The sequence below is a fragment of the Microcaecilia unicolor genome, chromosome 11 (assembly GCF_901765095.1).
Source record: "Microcaecilia unicolor chromosome 11, aMicUni1.1, whole genome shotgun sequence".
NCBI classification, from domain to species: domain Eukaryota; kingdom Metazoa; phylum Chordata; class Amphibia; order Gymnophiona; family Siphonopidae; genus Microcaecilia; species Microcaecilia unicolor.
Genome location: NC_044041.1, coordinates 133,293,286 through 133,315,598, shown reverse-complemented (window position 1 = coordinate 133,315,598; position 22,313 = coordinate 133,293,286). Strand labels below are relative to the sequence as shown.

The following is a 22,313-nucleotide window of genomic DNA, read 5'->3' as shown; positions in this document are numbered from 1 at the left end:
GTTTTGACCTTGTCAAAGCCTTTATCTTCCAGCTTCTTGCCCAATGCATCACCAATGCCAGCCAGACAACGCACTGGCTTGTCCCCCATGGGCTCTGCCACGAAGTCCCGATGTTTCTGAGATGTGGATGACATGTTGGCCAACTGTGCTCTGCAAAAGTTGAAGCAAAAAGTGTCAGAACTGCACATAAGTTCAGGAACATAAAACAGATTGTTTAATGGCAGGAGATAAAAGAAATAGCAGGATCTCTCAGGCACCTCAACTCAGACAGGATAGATACAGGGGACCCTGCTTGTAGGCAGAGAAAGGGCTAGATTCCAGCTCTCTCTCTTTTTCTGATCCTTGAGGTCCCTAGCAGTCCTGTCCTATTATTCTAGTTTAAATCCAGAGGGCCCTTCTTTCCAGTCCTTTCACTTTTTGTTCATATTATTGAATTTTATTATAAAAAAATAAAGTACAAAAAAAAAAATCAAACATGGTTAAATTAGTTATTACCTGATAATTTTCTTTCCATTAGTCCCAACAGATCAATCCAGAGGTGAGTGGGTTATGTCCCCCTACCAGCAGGTGGAGATAGAGAGAACTTCAGAGTCTTAGTATATGTAGACCTGTGCAGCCAGCTTACTCTCAGTATTGTCGATACCAAAGCAGCTGAAGAAAAACAATCCAATATTAAACTCCACTCCTGCCTCCAGAGAACCCTTGCAGGCTCATCCTCTACCGCAACAAACGGAGAGAAACCACCTAAGTGGTAATTGTAATCATAAAAGTACTCCATCCTCTGTAGTCTTCCGTGAATTCTCAGTGGTCCCTTAAAAAAAGGACACCACTTAGCGAACCATCCCCTCTGATAACAAGGGAAATCATACAAACAACAGTAAAGGGCGGCCTCTGGATTGATCTGTTGGGACTAATGGAAAGAAAATTATCAGGTAATAACTAATTTTACTTTCCATAGCGTCCCACAGATCAATCCAGAGACGAGTGGGATACAAAAGCAGTCCCCAAAGTAGGGTGGGCTCCCAAACCGCCAAAGATTCAAAGATAGACTCGAACTAACTCCCAAGACGAAGATCAGATCATACACCAACCCCAAGGGGACTCCCCAACACCAGATGAAATGCAAGATATGCCCCAGAATGTGGGAAACAGAAAAAAAAACACTCAACGCTACACATGAGCATGGGACCGGACTCTTAAAACTGAAAAAAAAAAACCCTCAATCAAACGCCTGAGGAAAGGTGAAATTTGGTAAGAAGAGGAAGAACCCTCCCCAACGCCGGAAACTACATATATATCTGCACTCCTCAACACGTAGCGAAGGAGCTAAATACAACATGGAACTGTGGACCTGAGCCCAGCCCACCATGGAATGGTGGAACTGCATAAGACAATGAAGCTGTGCACAACCTACAGCGAAGGAGCAGCATACAACATGCAGCAATGACCTGTGCTCAAAAAACCCTGCAGAAACTGTGCTTAACATGCAGCGATGTAACACTGCTCAAAGGCAGCAAGGAACAGCGCTCAAAATGCAGCGGAGCCGCGACCTACAGCAATGGAACCGTGCTCAACATGACGCGATGAGGTGTGCCCAACATGCAACAATAGAGCCGAGTTCAACATGCAGCCATAGCGCAGTGCTCAACATGCCACAAAGAAGCTGTGCTAAACAAGCACAATGCATAGATGGAAAGCCGGGAAACCGCCTGAAAGAAGGTGCTGCCAGGAGAGACCTGGCGCCCACACCCTAGGCCCAGAGGTACCAAAAACAACGCAGAGAAGAACTCTCGCCAAGAAGGAGTGAAGCATCCCCGAACTGGAATCCTCATACCATAGGGTGCAAAACGCAGCCGCAAGGCAGATAGGAAGAACAACTCTTTCCAGCCAGGAACCAAGAGGAAGTTGGCCACGACCAGCAAACTGAGGAAAAAAACCAGCTAAGAGAGAGTAAACCCCAGACCTAGAAGCACTCCACTTCCCCGCCGAAAATCATAGAGAAGAGTACAGTGACAAGGCAATAACTCAAACGCACCACAATAGTCGAACGCACCGCAATAGATCTGCAAAGCAGGAAGAACTACCTCTCTTACAGAAACGGGGAAAAAAAATTCAAAATCCAAAACTCCCGCCCGAAAGCAAGGGAAGCCCGGAAAGATACCGAAGTAAATCCAAGCGAAAACCTGGGAAGAATGGCGCTCCCAAGGTACTCAGAAGTACGCTGTAGACAAACCCGAGCAGACAGGAGGGATCCATGAACCTGAGAGAACCAGAACCTCACTATGGGAGAGAGAAAAAAACAACTGCCCAAGCAAGAATCCAATAGCAGTGGCGCCTCAAGCAAGATGCCAGAAGCAGCAGAGACCAGACGGTCTAAAAAGATGTGCCCCACAGCCTCATAAGGCTGATAGGCAAGAAACAACAGCCCTAGACTAAAAAGACTGAGTCTGCAGCCTAAACGTAGCCAGCGAGAGACTACCTCCAGTTCAGACAGACAGGATAAGCTCCCTAAATCGCCAAGGTACAAGTACCAGCAACGGGCCGCCCTCTGAACTAGACGCCGTCTAGTACCGTGCAGAGGAAAAAAACTGAGTTGTGATCCAGACACAAGACGTGCCCAACAAAAGAAATCAAAACAACTGGCACTAGCCCAGAAGGGTCCAAGACCAGAATCAGACGCCGGGCAACTTAAACCAAAGAAAGGTCGCAAGAGACCACCTACAATACATTGCCTCCACCAGAACGAAGCCCAAACGGCCTGATCCGAAGCAAGTCCAGAAGACCTCAGCTGTAGCAAGGTTCAATGGCCGCAGCTGGAGCAATACTCGACGGCCTGAGCTGAAGCAATGCTCACCAGAGCAAGTCCTGACGGCCTGAGCCAGAGCAATACTCGACGGCCTGAGCAATACTCGATGGCCTGAGCCGGAGCAATACACGACGGCTTGAGCTGAAGCAATGCTCACCAAAGCAAGTCCTGACGGCCTGAGCCGGAGCCATACTCGACGGCCTGAGCAATGCTCACCGGAGCCAGGCCCGACGGCCTCAGCCAAAGCAATGCTCGACAACCTCAGCCGGAGCAAGGCTCTTCAGCCGGAGAAAGCTTCAATCTCTCTCACATACCACTCCATATCCAAGACACCGCCAACCACTAGTCTCGGCAACCAGAGACAGAAGTGCCAACGTAGAAGAAGCCGAAAACAAGGAGCAGAGAGCGAACACAACCAGTCGCTCAGCTCTACCAAAAATAGGTCGGCGCTGCCAAACAGGAAAAGTACCAGCTCCCAAGACGGGGTCAGGTCAAACATCTCCAGAAGGGGCAAGAAGCGAACAAGTACTACACATGAAACCATGTGCAAAATGGCCCAAGACTGACATCCCAAGACTGACCATAGCTAGTCACCTGAGGCACAGATTGCAGAACAAAGGCATCCTACCACGCCATTCAGGCACAAATCTCCCCTGTGCCACCTATCAGACCACCCCAAAGGTGGAAATGAAGGAAGCCCAAATGGCCATGAGGAGAAACTCGACTGCAGCACAGCAGAAACAAACTGCAAGACGCAGCCTATCAGAAAACTGGCAAAGGGCAGTATCGGGAACAGTAACGAAAATGTTCCAAAACCTGACCAATGATGCCCTTACTAAGTAGGCATTGCAACCATCCATAGTACCCAAATCTGCTTACTGCCACACAGAATTGCTCGCATGCAGGCTGCGGAACCTTCGCAGATAGATCATACCGTCTGTAGACAGAACTCCACACGACACCCTCTGAAGACCTATAGACCTAGCAGGACTCGGTGCCTGCAACCGGCACAGGCTTCCAATAGTAGAGCGCTAACAACGTCAAATTATGGACAAAAGAAAGAAAGTAAGCAGGAACAGCAGAGAGATCTGCGAAAGCAGCTGTGCTCAAGCCAGCTAGAAACAAGAACAGCATGGCAACCAGGAAAACTTAGAGGAGAGCCTAGCTGCACCCAAACCACTGTCCTCCGTACTGTGGGATCAAACCTGACTGCCCACCAGTAACGCTAAAAAGAGAAGCGTAGGCAAGCAGAACCATGTGCTGCCCCCAAATGCACTACTGCAGCTAAAAATGTTAGCGGCGCTAGTCAAGTCAGCCAGGAAGGGAAGCTGAGGGAATAAGATCTCACCCCCCACAACCATACAGCCGCAAGGAGGGGAAGTGCCCCCTACCACACTGCCAGAAGGACCGGGAACCCAAGGAGCGTATTCCAGTCAAACTTAGACAGGCGCAAATAAACATCCCGTTCTCTTGCTGCCAAACAACACTGCCCTAAAGGAACCCAAAAAAGGCATTAGCTACCTTACCAGAGTCACCAGCCGTCCCAATAGGGAAACGAGGGACCACCCTCGCAAATTTCTCACCGCAAGAGAAGAAGTCGGGCCGGACAAGTTCCTACCGCCCCATTTTCCAGCCCGCGCGAATCAGTAAGCCCCAGCACAAGATGGCGCCCGCAACGGCGAAATCCTGCCTAAAGTACAACGCGGTATGGAAACACAAACAGCACTCTAATAATGTCCCCCTGCCAGCACCCAAAATAAATACATTCGCGACTAGGGCCACGAAAACGCTCCCAAGCAAATAAGAAAATAACACTCACCTCGACAGAAAAGTAACACCACAGCCCAAAGGAAGAAAAATACCAACACTGTCGTGTCCAATGAAGAGCTGAAAAGTTCTTTTCACCTTCTGCTCTGCTTTAATTTCGTCCGCCTTCGTCTTTTTTTTTTTTTTTTTTTTTTTAAGAGGCAGCAGTTGCAGAGAGAATCAGAGACTGAGTGCCCAGGAGTTTTTCCAAGCCTGGCACCAGAACAGGGGTAAGGGAGGGACCTGGCACCACCAGGTGTACCCCTCACTGGCTCTACATGGCCACAAATCCCTAGCTCAACTAATCCTGAGGGAACAGGCTAGGAGCAATTTCAATCCAGAGAGCTGCACAGGATATGTCCATCCACCTGCTGAGATAGAGAGAATACTGAGAGTAAGCTGGCTGCACAGGTCTACATATACTAAGACTCTGAAGTTCTATCTCCACCTGCTGGTAGGGGGACATAACCCACTCGTCTCTGGATTGATCTGTAGGACGTAATGGAAGTTACACAACGTAAGATGTGCACAAATTTTAGCTTGAACAAAACATTACAATGCCGAGAACAAAAAAATGCCATCTGGCTCCCATCTTTCAGAAACACACCAGCTGTGACAGTATGTCACTATATCAGGCACACATTACTTGACCAGAGAAGAAAGCAAAGTGAAGTGCAGGATATACAGTCTCATATGGAAACATATCTTAACCTGGTAATTTTCTTTCCATTAATCGCAACAGACGACTCCCTGGATTATGTCTGTCTACCAGCAGATGGCAACGGAGGATAAAGGTTGAACTCTGCCCAAATATAGGGCAGCCCTTGCCTCAGCCAGCCAGTTCTACACTAACAAAGCAGCAAGCAAGCCCAAGAACAATGTGCTTCTCCTTCCTCACAATATGGAAAATAAACAATTCATCACCGAAAGGTTTTGTAGAACAAACCTATAAATGAGAAAAACAATGGGAGGGCAAGAAAACTGTACTCATCTGTTGCAATTAATGGAAAGGAAGTTATCAGGTAAGATAAATTTCCCCTTCCATTACATCTAGCAACACATGGAAAAATTATGTTCTTACCTGATAATTTTCTTTCCTTTAATCATATCAGACCAGTCCAGACTAATGGGTTGTGTCCATCGACCAGCGGAAGGAGACAGAGAAAATAGTTCCAAGTAAACCACCCCTTAAGGGTATGTGCAGCCTGGAATGTTCAGTATTTTCGCTGTCTCCTAGTGGATGGGAAAATTAGGTTCTTACCTTGGTAATTTTCTTTCCTTTAGTCACAACAGATGAATCGATTATGAATGGGTTGTGTCCACCTACCAGCAGGGGGAGATAGAGAACACTGAAAACCATAGTGCCTCTTAGGACGGCTAGCTCCAACTGCCTCTCAGTATTTTGAAGCTTCCAAAGCAGTGTTAAACCGCAAAGTAGCATAACATGAACTTTCCTCACAGCGAACAAACGCCCCAGAACAGGAGCAATAACACAAAGGAGGGACGAACTCAACCTCCTGTAGTAGAACAGAAATCCTGAAGACTGTTTTCCAACTTCTCCCAATGACGGAACATGTCTGCAGGAAAAACTGAACACAAAACAGAGTCAATCAGGGAGGGATCATGGATTCATCTGCTATGACTAAAGGAAAGAAAATTACCAAGGTAAGAACCTAATTTTCCCTTCCTTGTCATCAGCAGCAGATGAATCCATTACGAATGGGATGTATCAAAGCAATCCCTAGATAGGGCGGGAACAAGCCACACCACGCGCAAGCACTTGCGCTCCAAAAAGCGCGTCCCCCCAGGCAGACACATCCAGCTTGTAATGTCGAGCAAACGAGAGCTTAGAAGCCCAAGTTGCTGCACTACATATCTCTTGAAGAGAGAGTGCTCCAGTTTCAGCCCAAGAGGAGGAAATCGCTTTTCTAGAATGAGCCCTAAAGGCGTCAGGCAGAAGTCAAACAAACAGCAGATATGCAGAAAAATGGCTTCCTTAAGCCAGGGCTATAGTGGGTTTTGACGCTGGAGACCCTCTGCGAGGACCTGACAACAATACAAAAGGGTGATCAGAGGTCCTGAAAGCATTTGACATCTGCAGATACTGCAACAGAGCCCGGCGTACATCCAGGAGGTGCAACTGCCCAAAGGATTCTGGAAACTCCTCCCTAGTAAAGGAGGGCAAATAGATAGGCTGGTTTAGGTGAAACGCTGAAACCACCTTAGGCATGAAGGAAGGCACAGTACGTACCGTTACTCCGGACTCTGAGAATTGCAGAAATGGGTCTCGACAGGACAGCGCCTGGAGTTCAGATACCCGTCTCATCGATGCCATGGCCACCAAAAAGACCGTCTTTAGAGTCACATCCTTCTCCGAAGCTCACTTCAGCGGCTCGAAGGGCGAACACTGAAGAGCCTTTAATACTAGCCCCAGGTTCCAGGCCGGGCAAAGGGCCCGCACGGGAGGCCGGAGCCAAAGCACCCCTCTCAGAAACCGTGCAAATGTCCGGATGTGAAGCTAGGGAGAGGCCAACGACCTTCCCCCGCAAGCATGAAAATGCAGGGAATTATAGGCCAAGCCTTTTGAAAACCAGCCTGCAGAAAGTCAAATATTGGCGAGACAGAAGACCACATGAGTGTGATCGCTTTAGAAGCACACCAAGCCTCAAACTGGCGCCAGATCCAAGCATAGGCCACTGAAGTGGAACGCTTGCGGGCCTGCAAGAGAGTAGAGATGACCTTGTTAAAATAGCCCTTGTCTCTCAATTGCGCCCTCTCAATAGCCATGCCGTAAGACCAAAGCGGCATGGATCCTCAATGGTCACCGGGCCCTGTGTCAACAGGTTTGGAACTAGAAGCAAAGGAAGGGGAGCCTCCACCAGCATCCGCCGGAGGTCCACATACCATGGCCGCCTGGGCCAATCCGGGGCAATGAGGATCACCACTCCTTGATGTAGCCGAATTCGCAGGAAGAGCAACCCTATCAATGGCCAAGGAGGGAACACATACTGGAGGCCCGGAGGCCAGGGTTGAGCCAAGGCATCCAACCCCGCCGAGCGAGGATCTCTCCGCCTGCTGAAAAAGGACGGGACTCTGGCATTTGTGCTTGACGTCATAAGATCCATTACGGGCTTTCCCCATTTGGCACAGATCTGAAGGTACACTGCGTCTGCCAGTTCCCACTCTGCAGGGTCGATTTGATGCCTGCTTAGAAAATCGGCTTGCACGTTGCTCTGACCTGCTATATGAGCTGCTGACAGAAGCTGCAGATGTAACTTGGCCCAGTGGCAAACTAGAGCGGCCTCCGCAGCCAGTGCTCTGCACTGAGTGCCGCCTTGTCGATTTATGTAGGCCACTGACAGCCAGTCCCTCCAGGGTTTTGTGAAAGGCCAGAAGCGCCTGAAATATCGTTCTAAGCGATTGATGGACCACCCAGTTTCCTCGGGTGTCCATAGACCCTGGGCATAGCTTCCCCGGCAATGTGCTCCCCAGCCCTTCAGGCTGGCATCTGTTACCACCAGGCACCAATTGGGAAGCACTAGCGGCATGCCTCGCTGCAGCATGCTGTCTGAGAGCCACCACTCCATACTGAGTCGAGCCGCAGGGAGCCACATGAGTCTACGTTGATAATCCTGGGACATCGGAGACCATCATTGAAGCAGGGCAATCTGCAGGAGGTCTCATATGCGCTCTCGCCCATGGCACCACTTCTAAGGTGGCCGTCATCGACCCCAACAGCTGGACAATGTCCCAAGCTCGCGGGCGAGGCATCCTCAGGAGCAGACGGACCTGATTCTGAAGCTTGCACCGCCTTTGGTCGGGTAGATAAACAAACCCTGAGGCCGTGTCAAACCGGACCCCCAAATATTCTAGAGATTGAGAGGGGGTCAGGTGACTTTTGGCTATATTGACGATCCAGCCCAGAGATTGCAGTACTGAGACCACTCTGGCTGTGACATGATGACTCTCTTCTGCAGAGTCCGCTCTGATGAGCCAGTCGTCTAGGTACGGGTGAACCCGGATACCCTCTCGCCTGAGAAAGGCAGCTACTACCACCATTACCTTGGAAAAGGTTCGGGGAGCTGTGGCGAGGCCAAAAGGGAAGGCCCGAAACTGGATATGGAAATCGGAGGAACCGTTGGTGCGGGGGCCAAATAGGTATGTGCAAGTAGGCTTCTTTTAGGTCCAGAGACGTGAGGAACTCTCCTTGCTGTACCGCCGCAATGACGGAGCACAGGGTTTCCATGTGAAAACGCCGCACTCTCAGAGACTTGTTGACTTCCTTCAAGTCGAGAATGGGCCGAAAAGACCAGCCTTTTCGTAGCACCACAAAGTAAATGGAGTAACAACCACAGCCGTGTTCGGCGGGAGGCACAGGGATCACCGCCTCAAGGTGCAACAAGACTTGTAGGGTCTCCTCTACCGCTGCCCGTTTGATGGCAGTACCGCATCGGGACTCCAAAAACACGTCTCTCACCGGGACAATGAATTCCCATCGGTAACCTTCTCTGATCAGGTGCAGGACCCACTGATCCGAGGTAATCTTGGTCCATTCCTCTAGAAAGAGGTCCTCCTACAGCTGTAAAGGAGGAGTGGACCGGCGCACCATCATTGAGAGGGTCGCCCTTGAACTCCAGGCCTAGCACCGGCCGCTGCAGATCGCTTGTCCGAGCGAAAGGAGTTCCTCTGCTGAAAACGGGCACGTTGAGTAAACCCAGCAGAGCGCCCCGGGCGATACCTTCTAGCTTCACGGAAGCGAGATCTAGAGGAGGAGGGAACCACCTGACCCTTGGAAGAAGGCCGCGGCCTATCCTCAGGTAACCGCTGGGGTTTAGCATTCCCCAGGTCTTTAACAATCCTCCCCAAATAACAGAAGTCCCTGAAAGGGCAACTTCACCAGCCTTTGCTTAGAGGCCATGTCAGCCACCCAATGCTGTAGCCATAGAAGGCGGCGGACGGACACCGCCACAGACATCTGTTTAGCCGAAGCTCTGACCAGATCATAGAGGACGTCAGCTAAAAATGAGAAGGCCGACTCCATACGCCGGTGCAACTTCAGCGAAGGACTCCGCACCATCCACGGGCTGTTCCACTGCCTGTTGTATCCAAGAAAGGCAGGCTCAAGCAGTATAAGAACTGCAAACAGACGCCCTTAAGGCTAGGCATGAAATCTCAAAGGACCGTTTTAGCACTGATTCCAGGCGCCGGTCCTAAACGTACTTCAGGACGACTCCTCCCTCTACTGGGAGGGTGGTCTTTTTTTGTCACCGCCATGACTAAGACATCCACTTTAGGCATCCCAAAACGGGCCAAGTGCTCCTCACTCAGAGGGTAAAGATGCCCCATCGCCCTGGCCACTTTCAAGGGCCCCTCTGGGTCAGCCCACTGAGCAGAAATAAGCTCTTGGATGGAGTCATGCAAAGGAAAGGCTCGAGCAGGCTTCGTAGTACTTGCCATCCTCGGATTACCAGAGGAGGCCTCGCCTTGAACAGGATCATCAATAGAGAGGGCCTGTAAGGCATCAGAGATAAGCGCTAGCAGCTCATCGCGGTGGAAAATCCGAACCGCAGTGAGATCATCCAGATCCAGTAGCAAACTGGCACCTTCCTCTGGCTCCTCAGACCACAAAGGCCTGCCAGATCCCTCAGAGTCCCCGCAGCCCGACCACGGGGAGGGGGGGGGGGGGGGGAGGAGGTGTGGCACTCTCCGATGGGGAATTTACCTGTCTATGTTTAGCATGCATCCAACGCTCAGGGGCATCCACTTCTGACATCTGCCCCGGGCCATCATCAGTCGGAGGGAGACCAGGTAGCAACGCAGTGTCAGACACCTGCGGCAGAGCTCTTTTCAGCATGAAGGCTTTATGTAAAATAAGCACAAACCCGGGGGAGAAAAACTCAGCCTGACCTCCCGTCTCTGAATTAGGAGGTACGGGGGAACGGAGCTCCTCTGGTAGCCTCGGCCCGAGGAGCCCCTCTGCTCACAGACTCCTCCACAACCGCGGGGGTCGAGCCATGCGGCGCTTCCAAGATGGCGCCCGCTGCCAGCTCCATTGAGCGGGAAGACTCATCGCTCGCCATGCTGGTACTGGCTCTACCGTCTATACAGCACGTTTTACAGAGCCCCGCTGCTGATCTGCGCTTGCCACAACAGAACAGCGCTTAACTCCCTCAGCAGCCATCGCCAAAAAAAACGGCGGAATAAAATATAAAATGGCGGCTTCGCGCCAAAATCACCCCGATCAGAACGCCATCCGTGGGCCCTCCCTGGAGGAGCGGAGTACCGCTCTTACCTCAAAGGACAGAGTCCACCGAGCTCCGGTCACACTGCACGTCAATAAAAGCCTCAGAATAGCATCGCATAAAAAGCGCGTTTTTTTTTGTTTTTTTTTAATGCTGTGAGGAAAGTTGGAGGCAAACAGCTACAGAGGTACTCTGGAGGCAGTAGAGGGTGGAAAAGGCAGGGACAGGGCGAACCTATATGCCTGCATCCACAATGGGTAAGGCAAGGAAAGGGCGAACCTATGTGCCTTTAAAGTGGGCACCACCACCACCCACAACACCCCAGCTCAACTGGCCAAGCACAGGAGCCTCCCCAGGCAGAAATTTTCAAGGAGCTGCACAAGCTGCGTCCTACCCTGCTGGGAGATAGAGAAATACTGAGAGGCAGATGGAGCTAGCCGTCCTAGAAGCACTATGGTTTTCAGTGTTCTCTATCTCCCCCTGCTGGTAGGTGGACACAACCCATTCGTAATGGATTGATCTGCTGCTGATGACAAGGAAACTCTCCTGGCTGTACCACCGCAATGACGGCGCGCAGGGTTTCCATGCGAAAATGTCGTACTCCGAGGGCCTCGTTGACTCTTCGTAAGTCGAGGATCGGTCTGAAAGACCCGCCTTTTCAAAGCACGACAAAATTAATGGAATAGCGGCCGCAGCCGCGTTCGGCAGGAGGCATCAGGATCACCACTCCGAGGTGCAGCAAGACCTGTAAGGTCTCCTCTACCACCGCCCTTTTTACGGCAGTGCCTCATCGGGACTCCACAAACACGTCTCTCACCGGGGCACCGAATTCCAATCGGTAACCTTCTCTGATCAGGTCCAGGACCCACTGATCCGAGATAATCTTGGTCCACTCCTCTAGAAAGAGAGAAAGACGTCCTCCTATTGCAGGCATGGAGGAGTGGACCAGTGTCCCATCATTGTGGAGGACGCCCCTGAACTCCTGGCCTTGAACTGACCCCTGCGGAACGTTTGTCTGAGCGAATGGAGTTCCTCTGCTGAAAACAGGCATGTTGAGAAAACCCAGCAGAGCGCCCCGGGCGATAACTGTGAGATTCACGGAAGCGAGGTCTGGAAGAGGAGAGGAACACAGGCCCCTTAGAAGAAGGCCTCGGCCTATCCTCAGGTAACCTCTGGGGCTTAGAATCCCCCAGGTCTTTCACAATCTTCTTAAAATTCCTCTCCAAATAACAGGAGGCCCCGAAAGGGTAACCTCACCAGCCTTTGCTCAGAGGCCATGTCAGCCACCCAATGCCGCAGCCAAAGAAGGCGGTGGGCAGAAACCGTGCAGACATCTGTTTAGCCGAAGCTCTGACCAGATCATAAAGGGCGTCAGCCAAAAATGACAGGGCCTATGCCATCTGCAGGGCCACCTAGGAGAGGGACCCCGCACCATCGGCGGGCTGTTCGCCACCTGCTGTAGCCAGGAAAGACATGCCTGGGCTGCATAGGAACTGCAAATAGACGGCCTCAAGGCAAGGCCCCCAATTTCAAAGGACCGCTTCAGCACGGACTCCAGCCGCCGGTCCTGCATGTCTTTCAAAGCGACTCCTCCCTCTACTGGGAAAGTGGTCTTTTTTTGTCATCGCCGTGACCAAGGCATCCACTTTAGGCATACCCAAAGCTGACCCATAGCCCTGGTCACTTTCAAAGGCCCATCGGGGTCAGCCCATTGAGCAGAAATAAGCTCTTGGATGGAGTCATGCACAGGAAAGGCCCGAGTAGGCTTCTTAGTACTCACCATCCTAAGATTAACAGAGGAGGCCTCGCCTTCAGCAGGATCAATCGAGAGGGCCTGCAAGAAGTCAGTAATGAGAGCTGGCAGCTCGTCGCGGTGGAAACTCTGGACCGCACTGGGATCATCCGAATCCAGTGGCAAACAGGCACCTTCCTCTGGATCATCCGTCCCCGAGGGCCTGCCAGACCCCTCAGCCCCCACTGCCTGACCACGGGGGTGGGGGGGGGGAGGATATGTGCCACTTTCAGACGGGGAATTTACCCGTCTATGTTTAGTGTGTTTCCAACGCTCGGTGGAAGAAATAACATCTGAAACCATCCCTGGGGCCTCAACACCCGGAGGGAAGCCAGGATGCAACGCAGTGTCAGACACCTGCGGCAGAGCTCTTTTCAGCATGAAAGCCTTATGCATTAAAAGCACAAACTCAGGGGAGAAAAACTCACCCTGACCCTCCGCCTCCGAATTAGGAGAAACGGATTTAGGAGCTCCTCTGGCAGTCTCTAAATGAGGCGTCCCCCTGCACTCAGGCTCCTCTGCAACCGCGAGGGTCGAGGCATGCGGCGCTTCCAAAATGGCGCCCGCTGCCAGCTCCATCAAGCGGGAAGAAACATCGCTCGCCATGCTCATACTAGCGTGAGCATCTAAGGAACACGTTTTACACAGCCCCGCTGCTGATCTGCGTTTACCACAATGGGAGCAGCGCTTAACTCCTTCAGCAGCCATCGCCCGACTGGACGGAAATATGGCAATAAAATGGCGACTTCACGCCAAAACTTACCCCACTCAGAAAGGCGTCCGCGGGACCTCCCTGGAGGAGCTGGGCACCACTCTCAGAAGACCGAGTAAACGAGCTCCGGTCAAGCTGCACAGAACCAGAATCTCTGGAAAAAGCCTCATAACAGCCACGCAGTAAAAGCGCGCTTTTTTTTTTTTTTTTTAACGCTGTGAGGAAAGTTGGAGGCAGGAAGCAACAGAGGGACTCTGGGAGGTGGGGGGAATAGGTAAGGCAGGGAAAGGGCGAACCTATATGCCTTTAAAGTGGGCACCACCAGCCACAACACCCCTGCTCAACTGGCAAAGCACAGGAGCCACCCCAGGCAGTCTGAAATCCAGGAGCTGATCAAGCTACTTCCATACCTGCTGGGAGATAAGAGAAATACTGAAGGCAGTTGGGGGCTAGCCGTCCAAGGGTCACTGTGGTTTTTCAGTGTTCTCTATCTCCACCTGCTGGTAGGCGGATACAACCCATCAGTTAATGGATTCATCTGCTGCTGATGACAAGGAATAACAGTTATAAATTCCTTGCAAACAGCTGAGGAAAGACCACTGATACATCAGGTATGTAGAGAAACAAACTGTAAACTATGATCTCAGTAGGATCGTTTGAATAGAAAAAAAATGTCAATGCAAAATACACATAACAGCAAGTAACAAACATTACAGAAATTCCTCGACGTCCGGAATACTGAAGGAGAAAAAAAACCGTATGGCTCCCCAAGGCTAAAGAAGGTCCCCCTGAGAATAGACCCACAGAAACAGAAAAATATGAGAAACTGACATGCTGTCACAATCTCCGGTGGACATACAATGTGCCTTTTCTAAAGTATAAAAGTCTTTTTTTTTTTTTTTTTTTTTTTTTTTTTTAACAGAACACGACAGAATAGGAGAATCATCCCCAAGCCGTCCACTAAGCTATGGGGAACGTAACAGTTCAACAGATAGTGATTCACTACCTAACTCGGGGATGAGAGGAGATGAGCACCTAATGTAGCAGACCAGAGAATGTAAGGAGATCTTCCAAGAGAGCACACCATAATATACAATAGTGGGAGCTTAACCCACAAAAACAAGTGCCCAAACAGTTGCTCTAACTGAACGAGCACAACTCACTAGTCATACCAAACCAGTCAGACAGCCCTCTGGAAACGCCCCCCCCCCCCCCCCCCCCCCCCGCATGAGCAAAGATAAAAGCATGTGCTGAACAGCCAGGCAGTACCAGTGCAGCTACTGGCTGCAAACCTGAAAGGCATGAGCAAATAGCAGAACAGATGGGCCTCGCAGCACTACCGAAGAGGCCACAGGAACAATAGAAGACTGCTATCAGAAAGGTAATACAGTCCCAGAGATTATAAGGCTGGCACACGACTAGAACCCTAGAATACCAGAGAGAACATAGCACAGCAGATAAAACAGACTGTAAAAACAGACCCTCAATAATTAAGGGTGTAAATTCCAGGAGAATACAAAAGAGAAAGAGACCTGAACCATGTAGAAAACATTAGATCATGCCCTGGCATTATTATGCTTTAGACTTAGTCCTGCCCACCCTACCCCTCTACCCAACCACCCCTAGAGTGACATGTCTTATATAACCTCCCTATCAACCCACTCATTACTTTTACCTCACCCATTTCTATTCTTCTATCACCTTCTCCCACTACTCCAACCAGAGTTACACCTAATCACACTGACCACCCTTCAACATCTTCAGTCCTTCTGTGACTGTTCTCTTGTGCTTGAGTGCTTAAATATTTTAAATTTAAATGCTTTACTTTTTGTCTATTAGATTGTAAGCTCTTTGAGCAGGGACTGTCTTTCTTCTGTGTTTGTACAGCGCTACGTACACTTTGTAGCGCTCTAGAAATGTTAAATAGTAGTATTTATATATCCCACATTTTCCCACCCACGGGCAGGGCCAATGTGGCTTACAGTAATTTACAGAAATCATACATCAAATTTACAACAGTCAACGACATTGTAGTGAAAGAGGCTAGAGAGTAATAGCAGAGGTGGGGAAATGCGGAAAGAGAAATTGAATTCAATGGGAAGAGATGCGGGGCGGGTCTTGAGCGTAAGCTTTTCCAAATAAGAAGGTCTTAAGATATTTTTTGAAGGTCGGATGATCAGGGGTAATTTTCACAAATTTAGGTAGACCATTCCACAGTTGTGCACTAATATAGGAAAAGGTGGAGGCGTAGGTGGTTTTATACTTGAGGCCACTGCAGATTGGGTAATGCAGATTTAAGTACAAGCGAGCTGATCCGTGAGAGTTTCGAGGTGGTAAGCTGACAAGGGTGTCCATATACGCAGGGGCTTCACCATATTTTATGCACCAGAGCGCAAGTTTTAAATGTTATTCGGTCCTTGACAGGGAGCCAGTGCAGTTTCTCACGCAGTGGTCTTGAACTTTCAAACCTTGATTTACCATAAATAAGCCTAGCAGATTTGTTCTGAGCAGTTTGTAATTTTTTCAGAAGCATGTCTTTGCACCCTGCATATATCCCATTACAGTAATCAAGGCGGCTAAAACTAGAGACTGAGTTAAACTACGAAATACTTCCCTAGGAAATAAGGCTTTATGCATTTTAGCTTCCAAAGAGAGAAGAACATTTGTCTGGTGGTAGAGTTCGTTTGCTGCTCCAGAGTTAAGTGTCTATCAACAATTACACCTAATATTATATAGAGATCAGAGAAATTCTAAATAACTTGTGTCTGCATTAGTTAGCTTTCGGCAGGCAAACGAGACACTGTCAACAAGTAAACTGTACTAGTATAAAAATAATACTATGTCCTTGCAGATTTCCAATTCTACAAAAAAAAAATTAGATATTGTCCATACACCATATAAACTGTAGAGAAGTACAGACAGACAGTTTCCATGCCCCATTTAGATGCCACAGAAAATAGTATATTGTGTCCTTGCAACACCCAGAATCTAAAGAAATTATTTTATCCTGCATATACAGAATCTGGTCATCAGAAAAGAATCCTTACCAAGGGTAAATTAGACCTTACCTGCTAATTTGCTTTCCTTTAGTCCCTCCAGACTGGCCCAGAATGTGACTGATGGGTTGTGTACGCCTTCCAGCAGGTGAAGACTGAGAAAAAAAGTTATGACTCTAGCCAGCCACTAAGAGCCCTCGCCAGCTAGAGAAAGATCCAGTAATAAAGTACCAAAGCAGAAGTAAAGCCAAAGAAGGAATACAGAACCTGTGCATCCAAAACCTGAGCAGCCACCAGCACATTGCCAACAACGGGTGAGTGCCTTTACACATATCATGATCCTTCAAATCGGACATTTCAGTAAAATTCTTTACTGTGTTTTTTCTTTTTCTTTTTAAAAACTACATAGAGCAACCAACACACTCTGAACAAACACAGATATCTGAAAGGAGGGGTCTGGGCCGGTCCAGAGGGTCTAAAGGAAAGCAAATTAGCAGGAAAGGTCTAATTTACCCTTCCTTAGCGTCCCTCCAGACCAGCCGATAATGTGACTGATGGGAAGTAAAGCAGTGAAAAAGCGAATGCTACATACCTGTAGAAGGTATTCTCTGAGGACAGCAGGCTGATTGTTCTCACTGATGGGTGACGTCCACGGCAGCCCCTCCAATCGGAAACTTCACTAGCAAAGGCCTTTGCTAGTCCTTGCGCGCCCATGCGCACCGCGCATGCGCGGCCGTCTTCCCGCCCGAACCAGCTCGTGTTCGTCAGTCCCATATGTAGCAAGACAAAGACAAGGGAAGACACAACTCCAAAGGGGAGGCGGGTGGGTTTGTGAGAACAATCAGCCTGCTGTCCTCAGAGAATACCTTCTACAGGTATGTAGCATTTGCTTTCTCCGAGGACAAGCAGGCTGCTTGTTCTCACTGATGGGGTATCCCTAGCCCCCAGGCTCACTCAAAACAACAAACATGGTCAATTGGGCCTCGCAACGGCGAGGACATAACTGAGATTGACCTAACAACTTATCCAACTAACAGAGTGTAGCCTGGAACAGAATAAACATGGGCCTAGGGGGGTGGAGTTGGATTCTAAACCCCAAACAGATTCTGAAGTACTGACTGCCCAAACCAACTGTCGCGTCGGGTATCTTGCTGCAGGCAGTAATGAGATGTGAATGTGTGGACAGATGACCACGTCACAGCTTTGCAAATCTCTTCAATAGTGGCTGACTTCAAGTGGGCTACCGACGCTGCCATGGCTCTAACATTATGAGCCGTGACATGACCCTCAAGAGCCAGCCCAGCCTGGGCGTAAGTGAAGGAAATGCAATCTGCTAGCCAATTGGATATGGTGCGTTTCCCCACAGCCACTCCCCTCCTGTTGGATCAAAAGAAACAAAATTGGGCGGTCTGTTGGGCTGTGTCCGCTCCAGATAGAAGGCCAATGCTCTTTTGCAGTCCAATGTGTGCAGCTGACGTTCAGCAGGGCAGGAATGAGGACGGGGAAAGAATGTTGGCAAGACTATTGACAGGTTCAGATGGAACTCCGACACAACCTTTGGCAAGAACAGGGTGAGTGCGGAGGACTACTCTGTTATGATGAAATTTGGTGTAAGGGGCCTGGGCTACCAGGGCCTGAAGCTCACTGACTCTACGAGCTGAAGTAACTGCCACCAAGAAAATGACCTTCCAGGTCAAGTACTTCAGATGGCAGGAGTTCAGTGGCTCAAAAGGAGGTTTCATCAGCTGGGTGAGAACGACATTGAGATCCCATGACACTGTAGGAGGCTTGACGGGGAGCTTTGACAAAGCAAACCTCTCATGAAGCGAACAACTAAAGGCTGTCCTGAGATCGGCTTACCTTCCACATGGTAATGGTATGCACTGATTGCGCTAAGGTGAACCCTTACAGAGTTGGTCTTCAGACCAGACTCAGACAAGTGCAGAAGGTATTCAAGCTGGGTCTGTGTAGGACAAGAGCGAGGATCTAAGGCCTTGCTGTCACACCAGACGGCAAACCTCCTCCATAAAAGAAGTAACTCCTCTTAGTGGAATCTTTCCTGGAAGCAAGAAAGACACGGGAGACACCCTCCGACAGACGCAAAGAGGCAAAGTCTACGCTCTCAACATCCAGCCGTGAGAGCCAGAGACCGGAGGTTGGGATGCAGAAGCGCCCCTTCGTCCTGTCTGATGAGGGTCGGAAAACACTCCAATCTCCACAGTTCTTCGGAGCACAACTCCAGAAGAAGAGGGAACCAGATCTGACGCGGCCAAAAAGGAGCAATCAGAATCATGGTGCCTCGGTCTTGCTTGAGTTTCAACAAAGTCTTCCCGACCAGAGGTATGGGAGGATAAGCATACAGCAGACCTTCCCCCTAGTCCAGAAGGAAGGCATCCGATGCCAGTCTGCCGTGGGCCTGAAGCCTGGAACAGAACTGAGGGACTTTGTGGTTGGCTCGAGATGCAAAGAGATCTACCAAGGGGGTGCCCCACACCTGGAAGATCTGGCGCACTACTCTGGAGTTGAGCGACCACTCGTGAGGTTGCATAATCCTGCTCAACCTGTCGGCCAGACTGTTTACGCCTGCCAGATATGTGGCTTGGAGCACCATGCCGTGACGGCGAGCCCAGAGCCACATGCTGACGGCTTCCTGACACAGGGGGCGAGATCCGGTGCCCCCCTGCTTGTTGATGTAATACATGGCAACCTGGTTGTCTGTCTGAATTTGAATAATTTGGTGGGACAGCCGATCTCTGAAAGCCTTCAGAGCGTTCCAGACCGCTCGTAACTCCAGGAGATTGATCTGCAGATCGCGTTCCTGGAGGGACCAGCTTCCCTGGGTATGAAGCCCATCGACATGAGCTCCCCACCCCAGGAGAGACGCATCCGTAGTCAGCACTTTTGTGGCTGAGGAATTTGGAAAGGACGTCCCAGAGTCAAATTGGACCAAATCGTCCACCAATACAGGGATTTGAGAAAACTCGTGGACAGGTGGATAACGTCTTCTAGATCCCCAGCAGCCTGAAACCACTGGGAAGCTAGGGTCCATTGAGCAGATCGCATGTGAAGGCGGGCCATGGGAATCACATGAACTGTGGAGGCCATGTGGCCAAGCAATCTCAACATCTGCCGAGCTGTGATCTGCTGGGATGCTCGCACCCGCGAGACGAGGGACAACAAGTTGTTGGCTCTCGTCTCTGGGAGATAGGCACGAGCCATCCGAGAATCCAGCAGAGCTCCTATGAATTCGAGTCTCTGTACTGGGAGAAGATGGGACTTTGGATAATTTATCACAAACCCCAGTAGCTCCAGGAGGCGAATAGTCATCTGCATGGACTGTAGAGCTGCTGCCTCGGATGTGTTCTTCACCAGCCAATCGTCAAGATAGGGGAACACGTGTACTCCCAGCCTGCGAAGTGCCGCTGCTACTACAGCCAAGCACTTTATGAACACTCTGGGCGCAGAGGCGAGCCCAAAGGGTAGCACACAGTACTGGAAGGGACGTTTGCCCAGCTGAAATCGCAGATACTGTCTGTGAGCTGGCAGTATCGGGATGTGCGTGTAGGCATCCTTCAAGTCCAGAGAGCATAGCCAATCGTTTTCCTGAATCATGGGGAGAAGGGTGCCCAGGGAAAGCATCCTGAACTTTTCCTTGACCAGATATTTAGGTCTAGGATGGGACGCATCCCCCCTGTTTTCTTTTCCACAAGGAAGTACCTGGAATAGAATCCCAGCCCTTCTTGCCCGGATGGCACGGGCTCGACCGCATTGGCGCTGAGAAGGGCGGAGAGTTCCTCTGCAAGTACCTGCTTGTGCTGGAAGCTGTAAGACTGAGCTCCCGGTGGGCAATTTGGAGGTTTGGAGGCCAAATTGAGGGTGTATCCTTGCCGGACTATTTGAAGAACCCACTGATCGGAGGTTATGAGAGGCCACCTTTGGTGAAAAACTTTCAACCTCCCCCAGACCGGCAGATCGCCCAGCACTGACACGTTGATGTCGGCTATGCTCTGCTGGAGCCAGTCAAAAGCTCGCCCCCTGCTTTTGCTGGGGAGCCGAGGGGCCGTGCTGAGGCGCATGCTGCTGACGAGAGCGAGCGCGCTGGGGCTTAGCCTGGGCCGCAGGCTGTCGAGAAGGAGGATTGTACCTATGCTTACCAGAAGAGTAGGGAACAGTCTTCCTTCCCCCATAAAAACATCTACCTGTGGAGGTAGAAGCTGAAGGCTGCTGGCGGAAGAACTTGTCAAAAGCGGTATCGCGCTGGTGGAGCTGCTCTACCACCTGTTTGACCTTCTCTCCAAAAATATTATCCGCACGGCAAGGCCACAATCCGCTACTGGATCCTATTCTCCAGGTCGGAGGCACGCAGCCATGAGAGTCTGCGCATCACCACACCTTGAGCAGTGGCCCTGGACGCAACATCAAAGGTATCATATACCCCTCTGGCCAGGAATTTTCTGCACGCCTTCAGCTGCCTGACCACCTCCTGAAATGGCTTGGCTTGCTCAGGAGGGAGCTTGTCCACCAAGCCCGCCAACTGCCGCACATTGTTCCGCATGTGTATGCTCGTGTAGAGCTGGTAAGACTGAATTTTGGCCACGAGCATAGAGGAATGGTAGGCCTTCCACCCAAAGGAGTCTAAGGTTCTAGAGTCTTTGCCCGGGGGCGCCGAAGCATGCTCCCTAGAACTCTTAGCCTTCTTTAGGGCCAAATCCACAACTCCAGAGTTGTGAGGCAATTGAGTGCGCATAAGCTCTGGGTCCCCATGGATCCGGTACTGGGACTCGATCTTCTTGGGAATGTGGGGATTACTTAGAGGCTTGGTCCAGTTCGCCAGCAATGTCTTTTTTAGGACATGATGCATGGGTACTGTGGACGCTTCCTTAGGTGGAGAAGGATAGTCCAGGAGCTCAAACATTTCAGCCCTGGGCTCGTCCTCCACAACCACCAGGAAGGGGATGGCCGTAGACATCTCCCGGACAAAGGCCCGCAAAAGACAGACTCTCGGGAGGAGAAAGCTGCCTTTCAGGGGAGGGAGTGGGATCAGAAGGAAGGCCATCAGACTCCTCGTCAGAGAAATACCTGATGTCCTCCTCCTCCTCCTCCCACGAGGCCTCACCATCGGTATCAGACACAAGTTCATGAACCTGTGTCTGAAGCCGTGCCTGGCTCGACTCCGTGGAAACACGGCCACGGTGTGAGCGTCGAGAGGTAGACTCCCTCGCCCGCACCGGCGAAGCTCCCTCCACCGACGTCGTCGGGGAGCTTTCCTGGGAGGCGACCGCAGTCGGTACTGCAAGCGGCACCGATGTCGGAGACCTCACCCCGGGCAAGGGGCCAGCTGGCGCCTCACTCAACGGTACCGGTGGCGCAAGCACCCCCGGTACCGGAGGGGAAGGGCGCAACAGCTCTCCCAGGATCTCTGGGAGAACGGCCCGGAGACGCTCGTGCAGGGCGGCTGTGGAGAAAGACATGGAAGCCGATGCAGGCGTCGAAGTCAGAGTCTGTTCCGGGCTGTCCAAGGTGGAGCGCATCGACACCTCCTGAACAGAGGGTGAGCGGTCCTCCCGGTGCCGATGCCTACTGGGTGCCGACTCCCTCGGCGACCCAGAGCTCTCGGTACCGATGCGGGAAGGAGACTGGTGTCGATGCTTCTTTGACTTTTTCAAACGAAGCATGTCACCAGAACTTCCCGGTACCGACGAGGACGTAGAATCCAACCGTCGCTTCCTCGGGGCCGAGGCCGAAGAAGGTCGGTCTCGGGGGGGCTGTACCGCAGGAGCCCTCAGGGTAGGGGGAGACCCACCCGAAGGCTCACTGCCACCAGCAGGGGAATGGACAGCCCTCACCTGCACTCCAGTCGAAGCACCACCGTCCGACGACATCAGCACTAGTGGAGGTCCCGGTACCACCGACGCCGACGCAGCCTTCCGATGTCTCGGTCCCGACGATGCAGAGGGTC

At 51.0% G+C, this 22,313-nt stretch overlaps 1 protein-coding gene across 1 annotated transcript in view; it reads right to left on the bottom strand.

Annotated features, from left to right (window-relative positions):
• The window catches only part of LOC115480851 (barrier-to-autointegration factor B-like), an 88,506-nt gene that overhangs the window by 53,129 nt on the left and 13,064 nt on the right, over positions 1-22,313 (bottom strand). The window contains 1 exon segment of the mRNA XM_030219789.1: positions 9-150. Within this exon segment, the coding sequence (XP_030075649.1) occupies positions 9-150 (142 nt within the window).